Source organism: Molothrus ater, chromosome 1 (assembly GCF_012460135.2).
Source record: "Molothrus ater isolate BHLD 08-10-18 breed brown headed cowbird chromosome 1, BPBGC_Mater_1.1, whole genome shotgun sequence".
Taxonomy (NCBI): domain Eukaryota; kingdom Metazoa; phylum Chordata; class Aves; order Passeriformes; family Icteridae; genus Molothrus; species Molothrus ater.
In genome coordinates this window covers 141486039-141499368 of record NC_050478.2, presented here as the reverse complement: position 1 = coordinate 141499368, position 13330 = coordinate 141486039, and the positions used below count along the sequence as shown (strand labels likewise).

Sequence of the window (13330 nt, the reverse complement as noted above, 5' to 3'; positions counted from 1 at the left end):
TCCCAGTCCTGAGGATGGATTTAGGCTCATCATCATAGATGCCTACCATGGGAGTGTTAAATATGGGCACCTACATGTGACTGAGGCAGCTGAGCACCTGTGGACACCCAGCAGTGCCTGGAGAGCTGTTCCCCTGCCCAAGTACAGGTTGCATGTACTGGTGACCTGAATTACTTGGCAGATTCAGTTGAATTGGCTAGACCTCACTGCCTGCAAAAGGAGCTTAGCTTGTCCATGTGCAGCCATCTGCAGTGAGGGACCCTATCAAGGTGTGTGCCCTGGGGAGCCCTGTGCCACCCTGGGAATTGCCACTCTGGAATCTTGGTTTCCAGCTTGCTACTCACTGCAGCAACCTGCTCCAGTCCTCCCATCTGCAACACTGAGCTTCCTCAAGCCATCTGATTGAGAAGTTCTTTGCTAGGGGTTCCAGAGAGCTGAAGTCCTCAGACAAAAGGCCACAACCTGGTGTTTTCTATATGAAATATCAAGCAGCATCATAAACTTCTCCAAGAGTGAACTTCACTTTCTACTTGGTGAAGGTAGTTGGGCTTCCCCTGCCCACCTTGGAGCGGTGCTGGATGCCGGGGTCCCAGCGCATCAGCATCTCCCACCACACTGCAACAGGCTGATGCTCCCCAGATCTCTCCATAGGGTGGAGACACGGTCCATGCCACGGAGTCCCTGGAAGCCCTTCCCTCTCCGCCTTTCCCCGTGGAACGCTGGTGACAGCGTAGTGCGAGGCATTGCAGACTGTTTACAGGCTTCTCCAGTTCCCAGGCACTTCAGGACAGCGCCCTGCCACTGTTTCCAAACGGACAGCCAGGACTTTTATAAGTGAACTTTCCTCTCCGTGTCTATTTATTATATGTAAACATTTGCCAGAAAAACACCACCCGGGCATGCTCAGAAGCAGCCAGGTCATTGCAAAAGGCAGCGGCGGCGTCACATGCGATAAGAGCGCGGAGCGCTGCGCGCTATTCTTAGCGCAGGAATGTACACAATGCCCGCGCCCGCCGCTCCTGCGCACCGGCAGCGGCACAAACACGGCCAGAAACCACCCTCTATGAATCACCTACCTACCGAAAGAAACCTCCCGTGGGTTTGTAGGTTTTTGCCCAGGCTCTAGCTGTGGAAAAACTCAGCAGAGAATAAACTACAGAGAGTAAGTGCATGCAGTGAAGGACAGCAGAAGGTAAACATTTCTACCCTTCGGTTCCACTGCAGGTTGAGCAGTTAAGCCATGACCGTAGATATTCATCATATTGTTCTGCCTGGCACTTAATTTAGTCATTGTGTGTCTGATTAACATATAAAAAACCACAGCTAAGCAGAGTTAATAAATAACTTTTCATGCAGATTCCCAGCCTCTAGGGTTCTGTTCGTCCTGCTGCAGAGTTCAGCTCTGCCAGATTTGCATTCTTTGGGAGTGACTAACTCTAGAGGAAAGAGGCACAAGCTACTAAACTGCTAATACTTTAAAATCGTGAATAAATGTCTAAGTGCGTTTATTCAACATGATGGAAATGAACAAACCAATTGCTTCAGCCCTCCAGCTTTAATCCAAAATCAGTGAGATAACTTCAGTGCTTTTGCTTCTTGCCAACGACACAGGCAGTGCTGACCTCAGACTTGCAACCTATCTGATAGCTTTATGAAAGTTTTAAAGGGTCTTAGCGACATTTTGGCTTCTTTATTATTTTCCCACTGTGCTTAAACCATGTTCCATTTTTATGTGTAGTAGTGAACGGATATTTACAGCAACATCAAAGTCCTGATTTGTTCCCTTGCAGCTGGATTTTTCAATAAAAGCTGCTAAGAATTTGGGGTTTTTTTCTGCCAAGTCCAGAATTCATCTCTCTCATATTTTGGTATGGAAGAGGGATCCACTGAAGGGTTTCTCTTCAAAGACCAGGACTTCTCCTCTGAACTGCTGAGGCAGCTGAATGTTCTGCGGCAGAGCAGGATGCTGACCGATGTTACCCTCTGCTCCGGGGGCTTTGAAATCCCCTGTCACCGAAATGTGCTGGCTTCCAGCAGCCCATACTTCAAGGCAATGTTCTGTAACAACTTCAGGGAGAGTCACCAGCCTAAAGTAATTCTAAAGGGCATCGACGCTGATATTTTGGATCAGATTATCCTTTATGTTTACACTGGGAAGATTCTCATATCCACTGAGAATGTCTTGTGCCTCTTGGAGACTGCATCCATGCTGCAGTACACTAAGCTGTTTGAGGCCTGCTCTACCTACCTCCAAGACAAGCTGACCCCTGACAACTGTCTGAGCATGATCAGACTGGCAAAAATCTTGAACTGCCAAAGCCTGAATAAGAAAGCCAAGACTATGGCTTTGAAATGTTTTCCTCTGGTGGCCTCTTCTGAGGACCTGAAGGACCTCTGTCCCACAGAGCTCATTGATTACCTTGGGGATGATGAACTCTGTGGGGAGGAGGAGCAGGTCTTTGAGGCACTGATGGTCTGGATCCGGCACGACCTCCAGGCACGACAAGGCTACATCCAAGAGTTGTTCAAGAAGGTCCGACTTCAGTACGTCCATCCAACCTTCCTCTTCCATTTCATTGCTAACGACTCCCTCGTTCAGGCCTCACCCACTTGCAGGAGCATCCTGGAGTCAGCCCGGAGACAGATGTTCTCCTTGTACAGCACCAGCATGCCTGACATCAAACCCATGGTGCATGTTCCTCGCAGGTACTCCAATCAGGAGTTCCTCATCATCATCGGTGGCAGGAAGGACAGCCAGCAGACAACGAGGGATGTCCTGCTGTATGATGACAAGACAAACCAATGGCTGAGCCTGGCCAAACTTCCCATACGCCTCTACAAAGCCTCTGCAGTGAGTTTACACAGCAATGTTTTTGTGCTCGGAGGGATGCCTGTTAGCAATAAGAAAAGTCTGGTCAGTGGCAATATTTACATTTACTCCCTCAAACTCAATCAGTGGAGGTTGATCGAGCACATGCTAGTTCCACGTTACTCCCACAGAAGCCTGGCATATAAAAATTATATTTTGTCATTCGGTGGAATTGGTGAAAACCAGGAAATCCTGAATTCTGTGGAAAGATATGATAGTGTCTACAACACCTGTGAGAGCATGGCAAACATGCCTGTTGCCGTCCTTCACCCTGCTGTTGCTGCCAAAGATCAGAGGGTTTACCTCTTTGGGGGAGAAGATGTAATGCAAAACCCTGTTCGGCTTATCCAGGTAATGGTCAGTCCTGCTTGTTGTAGGCAACTTCTTCTAAGGTATTCAGCAGTCCATCACCTTCATGAGGAAATCAAAGCACTCAAAACACGTCACTGTGTGTTGCAGGAAGAGGCAGGATGGGTTGATCCATGGCCTCAAGGAGCATTGCAGCTCTTCCATTTTCCCCTTCTGAAAGTTTTCCCGGCAGCATCCCCAGAGGTGCTGCTTTGGGTGTCAGTCAGCCTTGCCATTGGTGGGCCCCAGGGCCAGGGCTGCCACAGGTGATGCCATGGCAGGCAGCAGCAGCTCCCCCTGCCTGGCTCCATGCCAATCTCACCAAAATCAGTGCTTTCACTTGGCACTGAGCGGGGTCTCAGCCTGCACCTGCTCTCGCAGCAAACGCAAACACTCGCGATCGTTAGAGCGATTAGATACTCACTCATCAAAGGGCCAGAACTTAAACTGACAGTCATTTGGGATAAACAGCTGTGTTAAAAATGGGGCTCCTGCCACATGTTGCTGGCTCTCTGCCTGCTTGCAGCCGTTACACTCTATCAGGAGGAAAAAATACATTACATTTTTACTTATCTGATTTGAAGCTTTAGCAACATTGAAATGTTTCTTTCCCATGAGTGTTTCTCACTGTTCAAGGTGCTTTAACTAAGAAGGATCATTAAGCTAAGATGGCAACAAGGGCATGAGTAATGCTTTATAACAGTACCTCATTATCAGAGGGAAGGAAATGTATTTATCAGTTAGTGGGGAGATGCCCTGGTGATATTTGCTATATTAAGAAGCAGATAACACTATATAAAAGTTTGTGTTGCCCAGATGCAGATGATTGAATGATCATCATCTGGCAACAGCTGTTTTTCTCACACAAATCAATGACTTAGATACCACTCTAAGTCCCTTTGCCAGTCTCAGTGCATACCAGTCACTAGCATATATATAGCAACTGGGCAAACACAGTGGCTGCCAGCAGAGCTAGCTGAAGCTGAGGTTTGTTTGCCCAGGAAATTGCTAAGGCTAATAAGGAATACACAGGATAACTGGAAAATGAAATGAATCAGCTTGCCCTTTGGGAGAACTAGTTACAGTGATTTAACAGCCATGCAAGAAGCTTTCATATGGCAGATACACTGCTTCAGTGCATGTGCTAACATCTCCTCAGCAGACAATCTTGGGGATCCGGAATGGTTTCCAAGGGGACATATTAGGAAAAAAAGTGGGTACATTCTCAGATTTCCAGCAGTTTGAGCCAGAGGATTGTATTTATTAGAGCAAAATAAAGCCCAGAAGTTCCTCTGTCATTACAGATGTTAGTTAAAATGAAACATAAACAGCTGTGTGAATATCTTTATTTTTTTGCCAGGTTTACCATGTCTCCAGGAATACATGGTTTCGTATGGAGACCAGAGTAGTGAAGAATGTCTGTGCACCAGCTGTTGTGATTGGAGACCAGATTATCATCGTAGGTGGTAAGGGCTCTGTTTCACCTTCCCTCTCCCTCCCCCTGTCCAGATCCTGTGGGTTTTTGCAGCTTTCCTGTTTGAGGTGCTCCCTCAAAAAGCACTTGGATTTTGGGAAGGAAAGGAGGAGTGTGCCCACCCTTCAAACACTTCTCCTCTGGAGCCTCATGGCAATTGAAATGGAGATAAGTTCTCCATGAGGCACTTTCTTACCCCAAGCAGCAGTATCTGGGTGGAGAAAACTGAGGAAAAGCCAATGGAAGTTACTGCTCTTGGGAGGAAGCCAGGAGCATGGGGGTGCTCACCCTCCCCTCCTGAATCACAGCCTGGTCCTCCCTGTCTGCTCCACTTGGAAGAATGGAAAGCAGGGTTACCACAAGGCCATGGATGGCTTGTCAGGATGGGTGGGCTGTAGGTCTATGAGGTGTTGGTTGGTCTTTTAGCTGCCTCCTGGGGGTAATTGTGAAATATCCCAAAAGGATTGTGAAACACTTGGAAAGAGGAAACTTCTCTGTGTCTTTTTCAACCTGAGGACCAGTCAGGTGGATCATGTCATTGATAACTGGGCCCTCTACAGTCCTTAATGCCTCTTCCCTGACCACAGACTGCCAGGACAAAGCATGTGTTGAATTATTTAAGGAAAAATGAGAGTATATCTCATTTTAGTATCTTTAGCAAAGCAGAGGATTGAACCCAAACTGCCCAGGACTTCAAGGTGGTGTCACCCCTCAGGGAGAGGCCACTGCTGTCCTTTGCAGTGAGAAGAGGGAAGGGCTGAGTCCAAAGGCCCAAGACTATCAGGATCCTATAAGGCAGACTGCCCTCACCTCAGACCACACTCATGTTTTTCTACATGGGCAAGGTCCTGCTGGGTACCAGGCTTCCACACCTCCACTGCTCCAAGGCAGTGGCCCTCTTACCAGCACGGGCCTCTCAGCTGATATGAGGTTATATCACCCCTCAGAGGAAGAGCTGTCCAGTGGGTCACTGGCATGGTGGCAGCACAGATGTGGTGCTGAGGGCATCAGGGGTGGAGTGAGCACTGGTAGCACCATGCTGTTACATACACAGCTCCAGTCAGCAGACAGCTACCACTCCAACACAACAAGGCTCATCCCATGTGCCACTAGTTTCTGTATTTCCAAGTGAAGCTCTAAGAGTCTGTTTGGTAAAAAGAAATGTTTTCAGATGTTTGAAGGCATGTGCAGGTAACTGCAAGCCCCAACTGTGTTTGACAAATTGGTTACCTGATGGATGGGCTCATGGTGCTCATCAAGCCTTGTCTGCCAAGGTGCTACGAGACAGGATGAGGACAGACAGAAAAGGAAGATAGCCAGGCATTCCTGGGACACATCATCACTTCTTAGTTTAGATATCTTAATTCTGCCAAATTATGTACTACTATAATATGTTTTATTGAAGACCAGCATGAAATATATCATTATTGTTCCTTCTTCTGGCCCTAAGTGCTTAATTCCCATCTGTCTCTTCCACCTCTGGCTTTGCATTCAGGGTACACCCGGAGAATAATTGCTTATGATACAAAAGGCAACAAGTTTGTTAAATGTGCAGACATGAAGGACAGACGAATGCATCATGGGGCCACTGTCATCAGGAACAAGCTGTATGTCACAGGAGGACGATGTCTCACCTCAGACAATGCTATCAAGGACCTGGATTCCTTGGACTGCTATGATCCAGAGACTGACACATGGACACCAAAGGGAAAACTGCCGCACAAACTCTTTGACCATGGGTGCCTGACACTCCAGTGTGTCCCCTGTTCTAACCTTCTCTAAACAACTCTTGGTACTTCCTTGATATTTTGTGCTTTTCTTCCCAGAAAGAACCCACCTCACTCTGCAGAGAGCACATGGGGAATCTTCATGGGGTCACAAAAGTCCTGACCTTGAAGGCACCAGTGGCGTTAGTCCTCCCAGACCCTGTGCCAGAAAGGCCATGAGCTTTTCTCACACTGTGTTCACCCGGCTGATATTGCATGTGGTGCTGCTGAGTCCAGTCTGGAGGCCTTACCAAGCATCTCAAGAGGAAATAGGAGAAAGATATTGGCTAAGAACCCAGTGTTGGATTTGTCCTTGTATGGGCTTCAGAAGTGAAGGGGGATGCTGCTATCTCCAGGGAAAGTAAGGTCTTTGCTGTCATGCAAACTCAGCTGCCTGCCACAGCCCTGTGCTGCTCATTGCTGACCAAGCTTTGCTTTCCAGTGGTGGCAGTGTTTAGAATAGGAAGCCCCAAGCTGCAGTCTTGTAGCCAGCCCAGGAGCAGATGCCTGAGTTTGCTGTGGTAGTCAGCTCATAAGAAATAAAATTTTAATGTTCCTATCAGCTAATTAGAAATTGGCAGAAGACTGATGCTTTGATCTGAACTCTCATATTGCAACAAGAAACAAATTTGACTTTTCTGAGCTAACACTCTTCCACAGTGCAGGGAAGAATTTGGTTCCATCTGCCTAGCCTCTGAAGAATCAGGAGAAGATGGGATAGAAATTAAAATTGTCTGCACCTTCTTTTTCAAGGGATCTTATTTTGCAGGGAACTTTCTTCTCCTTTGGCATGAGGAGTAGCAGTGGAGTTAGGATGACTTTGGCTGATGGAGTTCCTGAAACATAGAATAGCAGAGAGGACACATAGAGGAAAGGGGATGTAAAAGAGAAGAGGTATTTGGGAGGAACAATTCCTTTTTCCCTTTCTCTTCTCTCCAAACCACTGGAAAAAAGCCCATGAGACCAAGCCAGTGACAGGAAGCCAGCTTTCCAAGAAGAGCAAGTCTAAATCTGCCACTTGGCAAAACAGCTCTGCTCCACCAATATTTTCATGGGGTTCTGCCACTAAGTGCATACTTTGAAAGGGAGGGGATTAATCATCAGACACTGAACAGGCTGTGAACTGCTGTTAGGTCACCAGGCTTGGTAAGATTGCTGAGATAGCAAGGAGCTTTACAGATGACCACTATCCAGAGAAAGGCTGGCAGAAACAACACCCCTTTTTCTTCATATTTGTAAAAAAAGTGGAACTTTTCAAAGGCTACAGGATGGCATGAGGGAAACCATGCTCAATCTTCCTCTTCACAAAAGGCTGCACAGCCATGTGGTCACCACCACGTTGCAGAAAACCAGCTCCAGACACTAAGATCCCCTCCCATAAATTGAGCAGAATAGTGACAGAAATAGTTAACAAAGTAGGGGGCTGGAAGGAAGTATTTAGTATCAACTGCTGGTTTAACAATGAAAAATAAAAGGGCTATTATTATTTGCATGAGCTTTGTGTTCAGGAGTCCCCATTGTTCCCTCTCTTTGTTGATAAAGGGAATTGTTTTTGCACCAGTGGGTATTGCCAGGGTTTCCTTCTAAGGGCCTGAATAAACCTGTGAAAAATGAGTGGGAACTCAAACTCCTCTCCCAGCTCAGAAGCCTTTGGCTAGATTTCTCTTCTTGTCTTTCAGTCTATATCATCATCTCCTCCCTGTGCAGAGCAGAACGAAATCATGGCATTTGCCAAATTGAGCTGGAGCAGTGATTCATCCTGTTTCCTCACAGACCAGCTCCAGCTCTCTGGAGAAAGAGGCCTTGTCATGGCCAATTATGGAAAGTCTGCCCCAGGGAGATGTTTATTCCTAACCCTGCAGTGCTGCCTTCCCAAACTCCATCCTGTTGTGACCCCACTCAGCTCCAAACTCCAGGAGACGCCAGTTGCTGCCATGCATTTTAGCTGACACATATTCCTGCCAGGCTCGTGACTGTACCCAAAACTGAGGGAGAAAAAAGTTGACTTGGGGCCATAATTCCATGTTTGCAAACTATTGCCTCAGTCATAGGTTTATGCTTAGAAGCAAACAGATTTTTTTAAAATTCCCATATCATATAACTAGTGATTTTCTCTGGGTTCATGTGGGACGAAGCAGTACCTTGCAGAGCTGGGCAGGAAATGGGGAGTGCCAAAAAGATGCAGGGTTGTGTCAGGATTGAGCACAGCATCTTCCTCCCATCTCTTGGGGAGCCCCCACTTGACCCCCAGGTGCTTGGAGATGCCAAGGGATATGATCAGCTCTGCTCTGGCTGCAGCCTTGTGCTCCTTTTCTTCACAAACCTCTCACCTCATGCCCATAATTCAAGGAATTTGGGATTGCTGGGCATTAAATTCAAAACCTGGTTTCTAATAGGCTTTTGTCTTGTGGTGAGTTTTGATGCAAACTCTGACAAAACTTTTGGGGCCCTTTGAAGAAGAGGGGCTGAAATCAGAAAACATGTTGAGCTTTTCCAAGACAGATGAGGGACAGCAAAGTTGCTCAGTAATAGGTAGGGAACAGCACACACAGCTCCAGGATGGGATACTCACCTCTGAGTGGGCACAAGAGGGAGAAGGGATGCTGCCTTTCTAATCAGGTGCTGAGCACCACCTGGACCAGTACCTAATACCATCCTCACTGCTCTACAGTTGTAAAAGCACTCCTAGCAAGAGTTGGCCAAGGTGCCTCGTTCCCCATTGTCAGGAGGGGAATTTTTAGAGCAGGATCTGCAAGGCTGTCACCACCTGATGCACTTTTACATGCTTTTTCAGAGGTCTGATCATCTAAATATTCAAGCATTTGAGTACTCAGCTAGATGGGAATCCCCCATGGGAGAGCAGCAAGGTTCTTCACAATGCTATGATGGCCCTATGAAAAGGTGGGCATTTGTTGCTCTTCATTTAATAACCATGGAAGCCATGGAAAAGAGGCTTTTAAAAAACATTTCTTCTTGCAACTTCTATAAAGATTGAGCACCTGACACATTTTTTCAAATCAGGGAGTGCTCTAAAAGTTCATCACCTCCAAGGCCTTGTCCTCAGAAGCCCTGACACAGTCTTTAGATCAAGGAAACCATAGGACCACATGGCTGAAACCTGTCTGTTCCATGGGACAGTGATTTACCCAGTCCCTCATGGTACTTGTCCAAAACACTGAAAATCTGCCACAAGATGCTCTGATCACTCCCCAAGTAACATACCTGAGGTGTTTTGGCCTCAGAGCTTTTAATACTATCTTCTTTGTGAGGTACCCTCTGCCACAGAGATAAAGGGCAATCGATTACCCCTTTTAGATGCTGTATATTTTTTACATCTTTAGCGTTTATTGGGATTTTTCAAAGTCTGTAGACTAAACAAACCCAGCCCTTTCAATCTTTCCTCATAAGTCATGTTTTCTAGACCTCTGATCATTTTTGTTGCTCTCCTCTGGACAATTTTCAGTTTGTCTGTTGGTGGTTTTTATATTTATTTAAGTGCAGGGCCGTGGCTCAGCCTTGCAGCGCTGAGAAGGGCAATAAACCCTTTCTGCATCTTACCTACAGCATTCCTGGTCTCAGAGCCCAGGATTTTGCTTTTCACAGCAGCAGCACAATACTGATTGGGGTTCAGCTGTTAAGGAATGTTTGCAAGTTTGGGCAAGGTCACATGGAAAGACTGCAGGACGTCCAGAATCTCCCAGGGTTATTCCCTAACTTCATCTTTGCTTTGGCTCATCAGGATCCCAAGTCAGAACCTGTCGAAAACAATGTTTCTCCATGGCTTCAACAAGGGGCTTTGGACATGACCCTAGTTATTGTGTTCACAGCTGGGTTCTTCACTAATTCTATTAATTTTAACAGCAAATATTTAATGGTTGAGTCATTTTTATTCTTTTTTTTTTTTAACTAGGGGAAAAGTTTCAGGCAAAAAAGAAAAGGAAGGGAGGAGATTGCATTTTCTTTTCAACTTTCTTCCCCTTGCCTTGCTGCAAACCCAGAGCTGAGTCCCGCTGCACAGGGAGCCTGTGGCAGCAACTTTGCTTTGATCTCAGCAAAGAGGCGTAGGTTAAGCCTGTGTTTTTTCACTGTAACCATTTATCAAACAATGCAATCCTTTCCAAGGGCAGCCTTTTTCTTCTGCAGTAATATGTTTATAATTATAATGTATTTCCTGCTTCTTTCTGATTAAACACACCTGACAAAGTAGGAAAGATGTCAATGCATAAACAAATGGGCACACCAAGTTCATTGCTTTGTCAGTCCTCTTTTTCCAAATGCCAAGGAGTTCATTGTGAGGTGAATCCTCCAGTTGAGAAGGAAACAATTGGTAGAGCATATATGAATAGCATACAGGGTAATTTATCCCTGGCATTGTTCCTCAGCCTGACCTGAGAGCCATTAATAATTGACAGCAGCAAAAACAATCCCTTTTTAAAAACATAAACATCCATACTTTTTTCCAGCAGCTTGAATGCTCCCGCAGCAGAAGTTGAAGTCATATTCTCCATGGCACAATGAGCACGAATTCTCAGTGCAACGTTGCACCTGCAAAGGAGCTGAGATCTGCTAATTAGTGGACTGTTAATGATGTTTGCAGTGGCTAAATTCAATGAGTTTTCCCACAGCCCAAATGAAGCAGAGTTCCTATGGACAAGCTGATGTCTCAGGCTGCTGGTGCTACCAGTGTCCACAGGCCTCCTCAGGGTTCATGTTGGAGCCCTGAGAGATTGATCTGGCCTTTTCTGTTTATTGATGTTTCCAAAATAGTAGCAGGGTAGCGAGGAGCCCAACTGCTCTGTCACTCTGCAAGTCACCCACTGGCTCCAGCTGCTGCCTGTCACTTCTCTCCCCAGAGCTCTTTGTTTGCCTGCACTTCTTTCATGTAGCAAGAACCCTTTCCCAGAAAAGCAAGCAGCAGCACATCTCGAGCAGCCCTGGCCCAACAGGCACATGTCTCATGGCTGCTTTAAACACAAGGCATCTCCACAGCTGCTGGAGAATTCTCCCTTGAGAGTCAGGGGTGAGCCACAAGGTAAAACCCTGCTGCAGGTGGGAAAAGGCAGAATAATGTGGTCCACTTCTTCATCTGGTCAGGAAGATGCCTGTAACCCTCCTCCTATATCTAACCTTCCCATGTCCAGTTCTCTGACATTTGTTTCTTGACCAGGCTGTGCCTTCTGATGAATAAGCCATGTCCCACCACCCCTCCCTAAAGCAAGCATGCTGGGACAAGGACAAAGGCATGTCTGCCTCCTCAGATCCCCAGTGCCACATCTGTAATGACATGCCCTGAGTTTTGTCCCGGTCTTGGCACATTGTTGAGTTTTCTCTCTGTTCTTGGATGCCTTCCTAGGCTCTGCAGTTGCTCTGAACAAATATTTGGATGTGGCAATGACTGCCCAGAGCACCAGGAAGTGACACCAAGGACTCTCAAGTCCAAATTTTCAAACTGATGGGATGCTTCTGGTCTGGAAAATCAGCCCAAATCAATCTGAGCCTTAGAGCTGAACCCTGGCACTTCTCTGTAAGACCTGGGAGACTCTAGGGGGATGTGTTCAGCCCCAAGGAGCAGAGAACAAACTTAATACAGAATGCTGCAATGTGAAACTTGGCTACAAAGCTTCAGTGCTGGGAAAGGGCAGTGTTTTATCCAGATCAGCAGCAAGCCCTGGAATTAATAGGCTTGATTAAACTATTTTGATGTGCATGGTATGTGGAGATAAGGGCCCAGTTCCCTAGGGTTTCCAGTGAAAATCAGATGTTAACATAACAGTACGTGACATTCCCTGACAGGAGTAAGGAACACTGCTGGAAGACAAGAGACAAGTACAGACCAAGGGGCAAAAGAGGCACTTCAGAAAGCAAAGTTACCATGATCTTGCTGGATCTGTTTCAATGCTGAAATGACGTGGACCCTGGCACCAGGCAGATTGAAAGCAAGGGAACTATGCCTGCTTTGTGTTGTTATGACACATATATTTCCCTGAAAATGACATTAAAATGTACCAGAGGCTCAAACATTGTTCTGTTTATCTATTCCCTGGGTAGGATCTTAGAGACAGCCTGAGCACTGCAGAATATAGCCTCTGTGAAGTAAACTTGGCCGCTGGCAAGAGGACCATCAGTAAATGTGAAATGGGAAGTCAGCGTGTCAGGGCATACATGACTGTGTCCCACAGCCTGTCAGGGCTGTGTCCCTTGGAGACACACAGGGGGGTGAGCCATGGGAGGACACTCCCTGCCATGCACTGAGGTTTGCCAGAGAGGGAGCAGATGGCACAGAATGATTCCTCCCCATCCCACTGACCCTGGGTTCATCCTGTGCAGAAACACGGAAAGGCTCCTCATCACCCAGGCTGTGTCAACAATGCCTCAGTGTGCTTCAGGCCACATTTCAGCCCTGGCACTCCCTTGCAGTGGAACTTGCAGCTGAATTAATTCATTAACTAATGAATTAATTCACAGTGTGGACTAACCCATGTGTGTGCACGCAGGGCCATGGCATCCAACGGAGAAGACTCCCAGTGATTTAACTGAGTGCCAGCTCAAACCTTGATCAAGGAGGAAAGCAGAGGTCCTATGGATGTTCTTCAAGATGCTCTGATATTTAATGGCTAATTCAGACCTTTTTAAATGAAGGAAGTCTTTGGGCTTGGTAGGTTCTGACTGAAACCTCTGGCTGAGAGATGCTGTTTACAGCCTACAAGAGTTGTCTGCTCATAATAACTTGGAACAAATGTCAGTAAATAGAGCCTGTTTCTTTTTCCAGGGGCTCTGGAAATTTTTTCAGGGGTAAAGTAGCAACACACAATGAAAGAAGGGTTGCAGGCAAACTGAACTACAACTGGCAGAGAAGCCAAAAGCATGTTTGCC

The 13330-nt window shown here is 46.6% G+C and overlaps 1 protein-coding gene across 2 annotated transcripts; it reads left to right on the top strand.

Annotated features, from left to right (window-relative positions):
- Positions 1-1067: 1067 nt before the first annotated feature.
- On the top strand, positions 1068-13025 carry KLHL38 (kelch like family member 38). Of its 2 annotated transcripts, none has more exons than XM_036379177.1 (4): positions 1068-1192; positions 1791-3220; positions 4578-4683; positions 12952-13025. In XM_036379177.1, the coding sequence occupies exons 2-4, from the start codon at positions 1871-1873 to the stop codon at positions 13011-13013; spliced, it is 1518 nt and encodes a 505-aa protein (XP_036235070.1). In that variant the 5' UTR covers positions 1068-1192; positions 1791-1870; the 3' UTR covers positions 13014-13025. The 2 variants fall into 2 exon arrangements, with proteins under 2 accessions (XP_036235070.1, XP_036235069.1); XM_036379176.2 differs by lacking the exon at positions 12952-13025 and adding an exon at positions 6187-8625.
- The last annotated feature ends 305 nt before the right edge of the window (positions 13026-13330 follow it).

What these genes read in the sequence shown, in the direction of transcription:
- KLHL38 (XM_036379176.2), top strand. Translation starts at nt 1,871, where the DNA reads ATGGAAGAGGGATCCACTGAAGGGTTTCTCTTCAAAGACCAGGACTTC. An exon ending in ACCCTGTTCGGCTTATCCAG is followed by an intron (nt 3,221 to 4,577) that starts GTAATGGTCAGT and finishes TTTTTTTGCCAG; the next exon opens with GTTTACCATGTCTCCAGGAA. An exon ending in CCAGATTATCATCGTAGGTG is followed by an intron (nt 4,684 to 6,186) that starts GTAAGGGCTCTG and finishes CTTTGCATTCAG; the next exon opens with GGTACACCCGGAGAATAATT.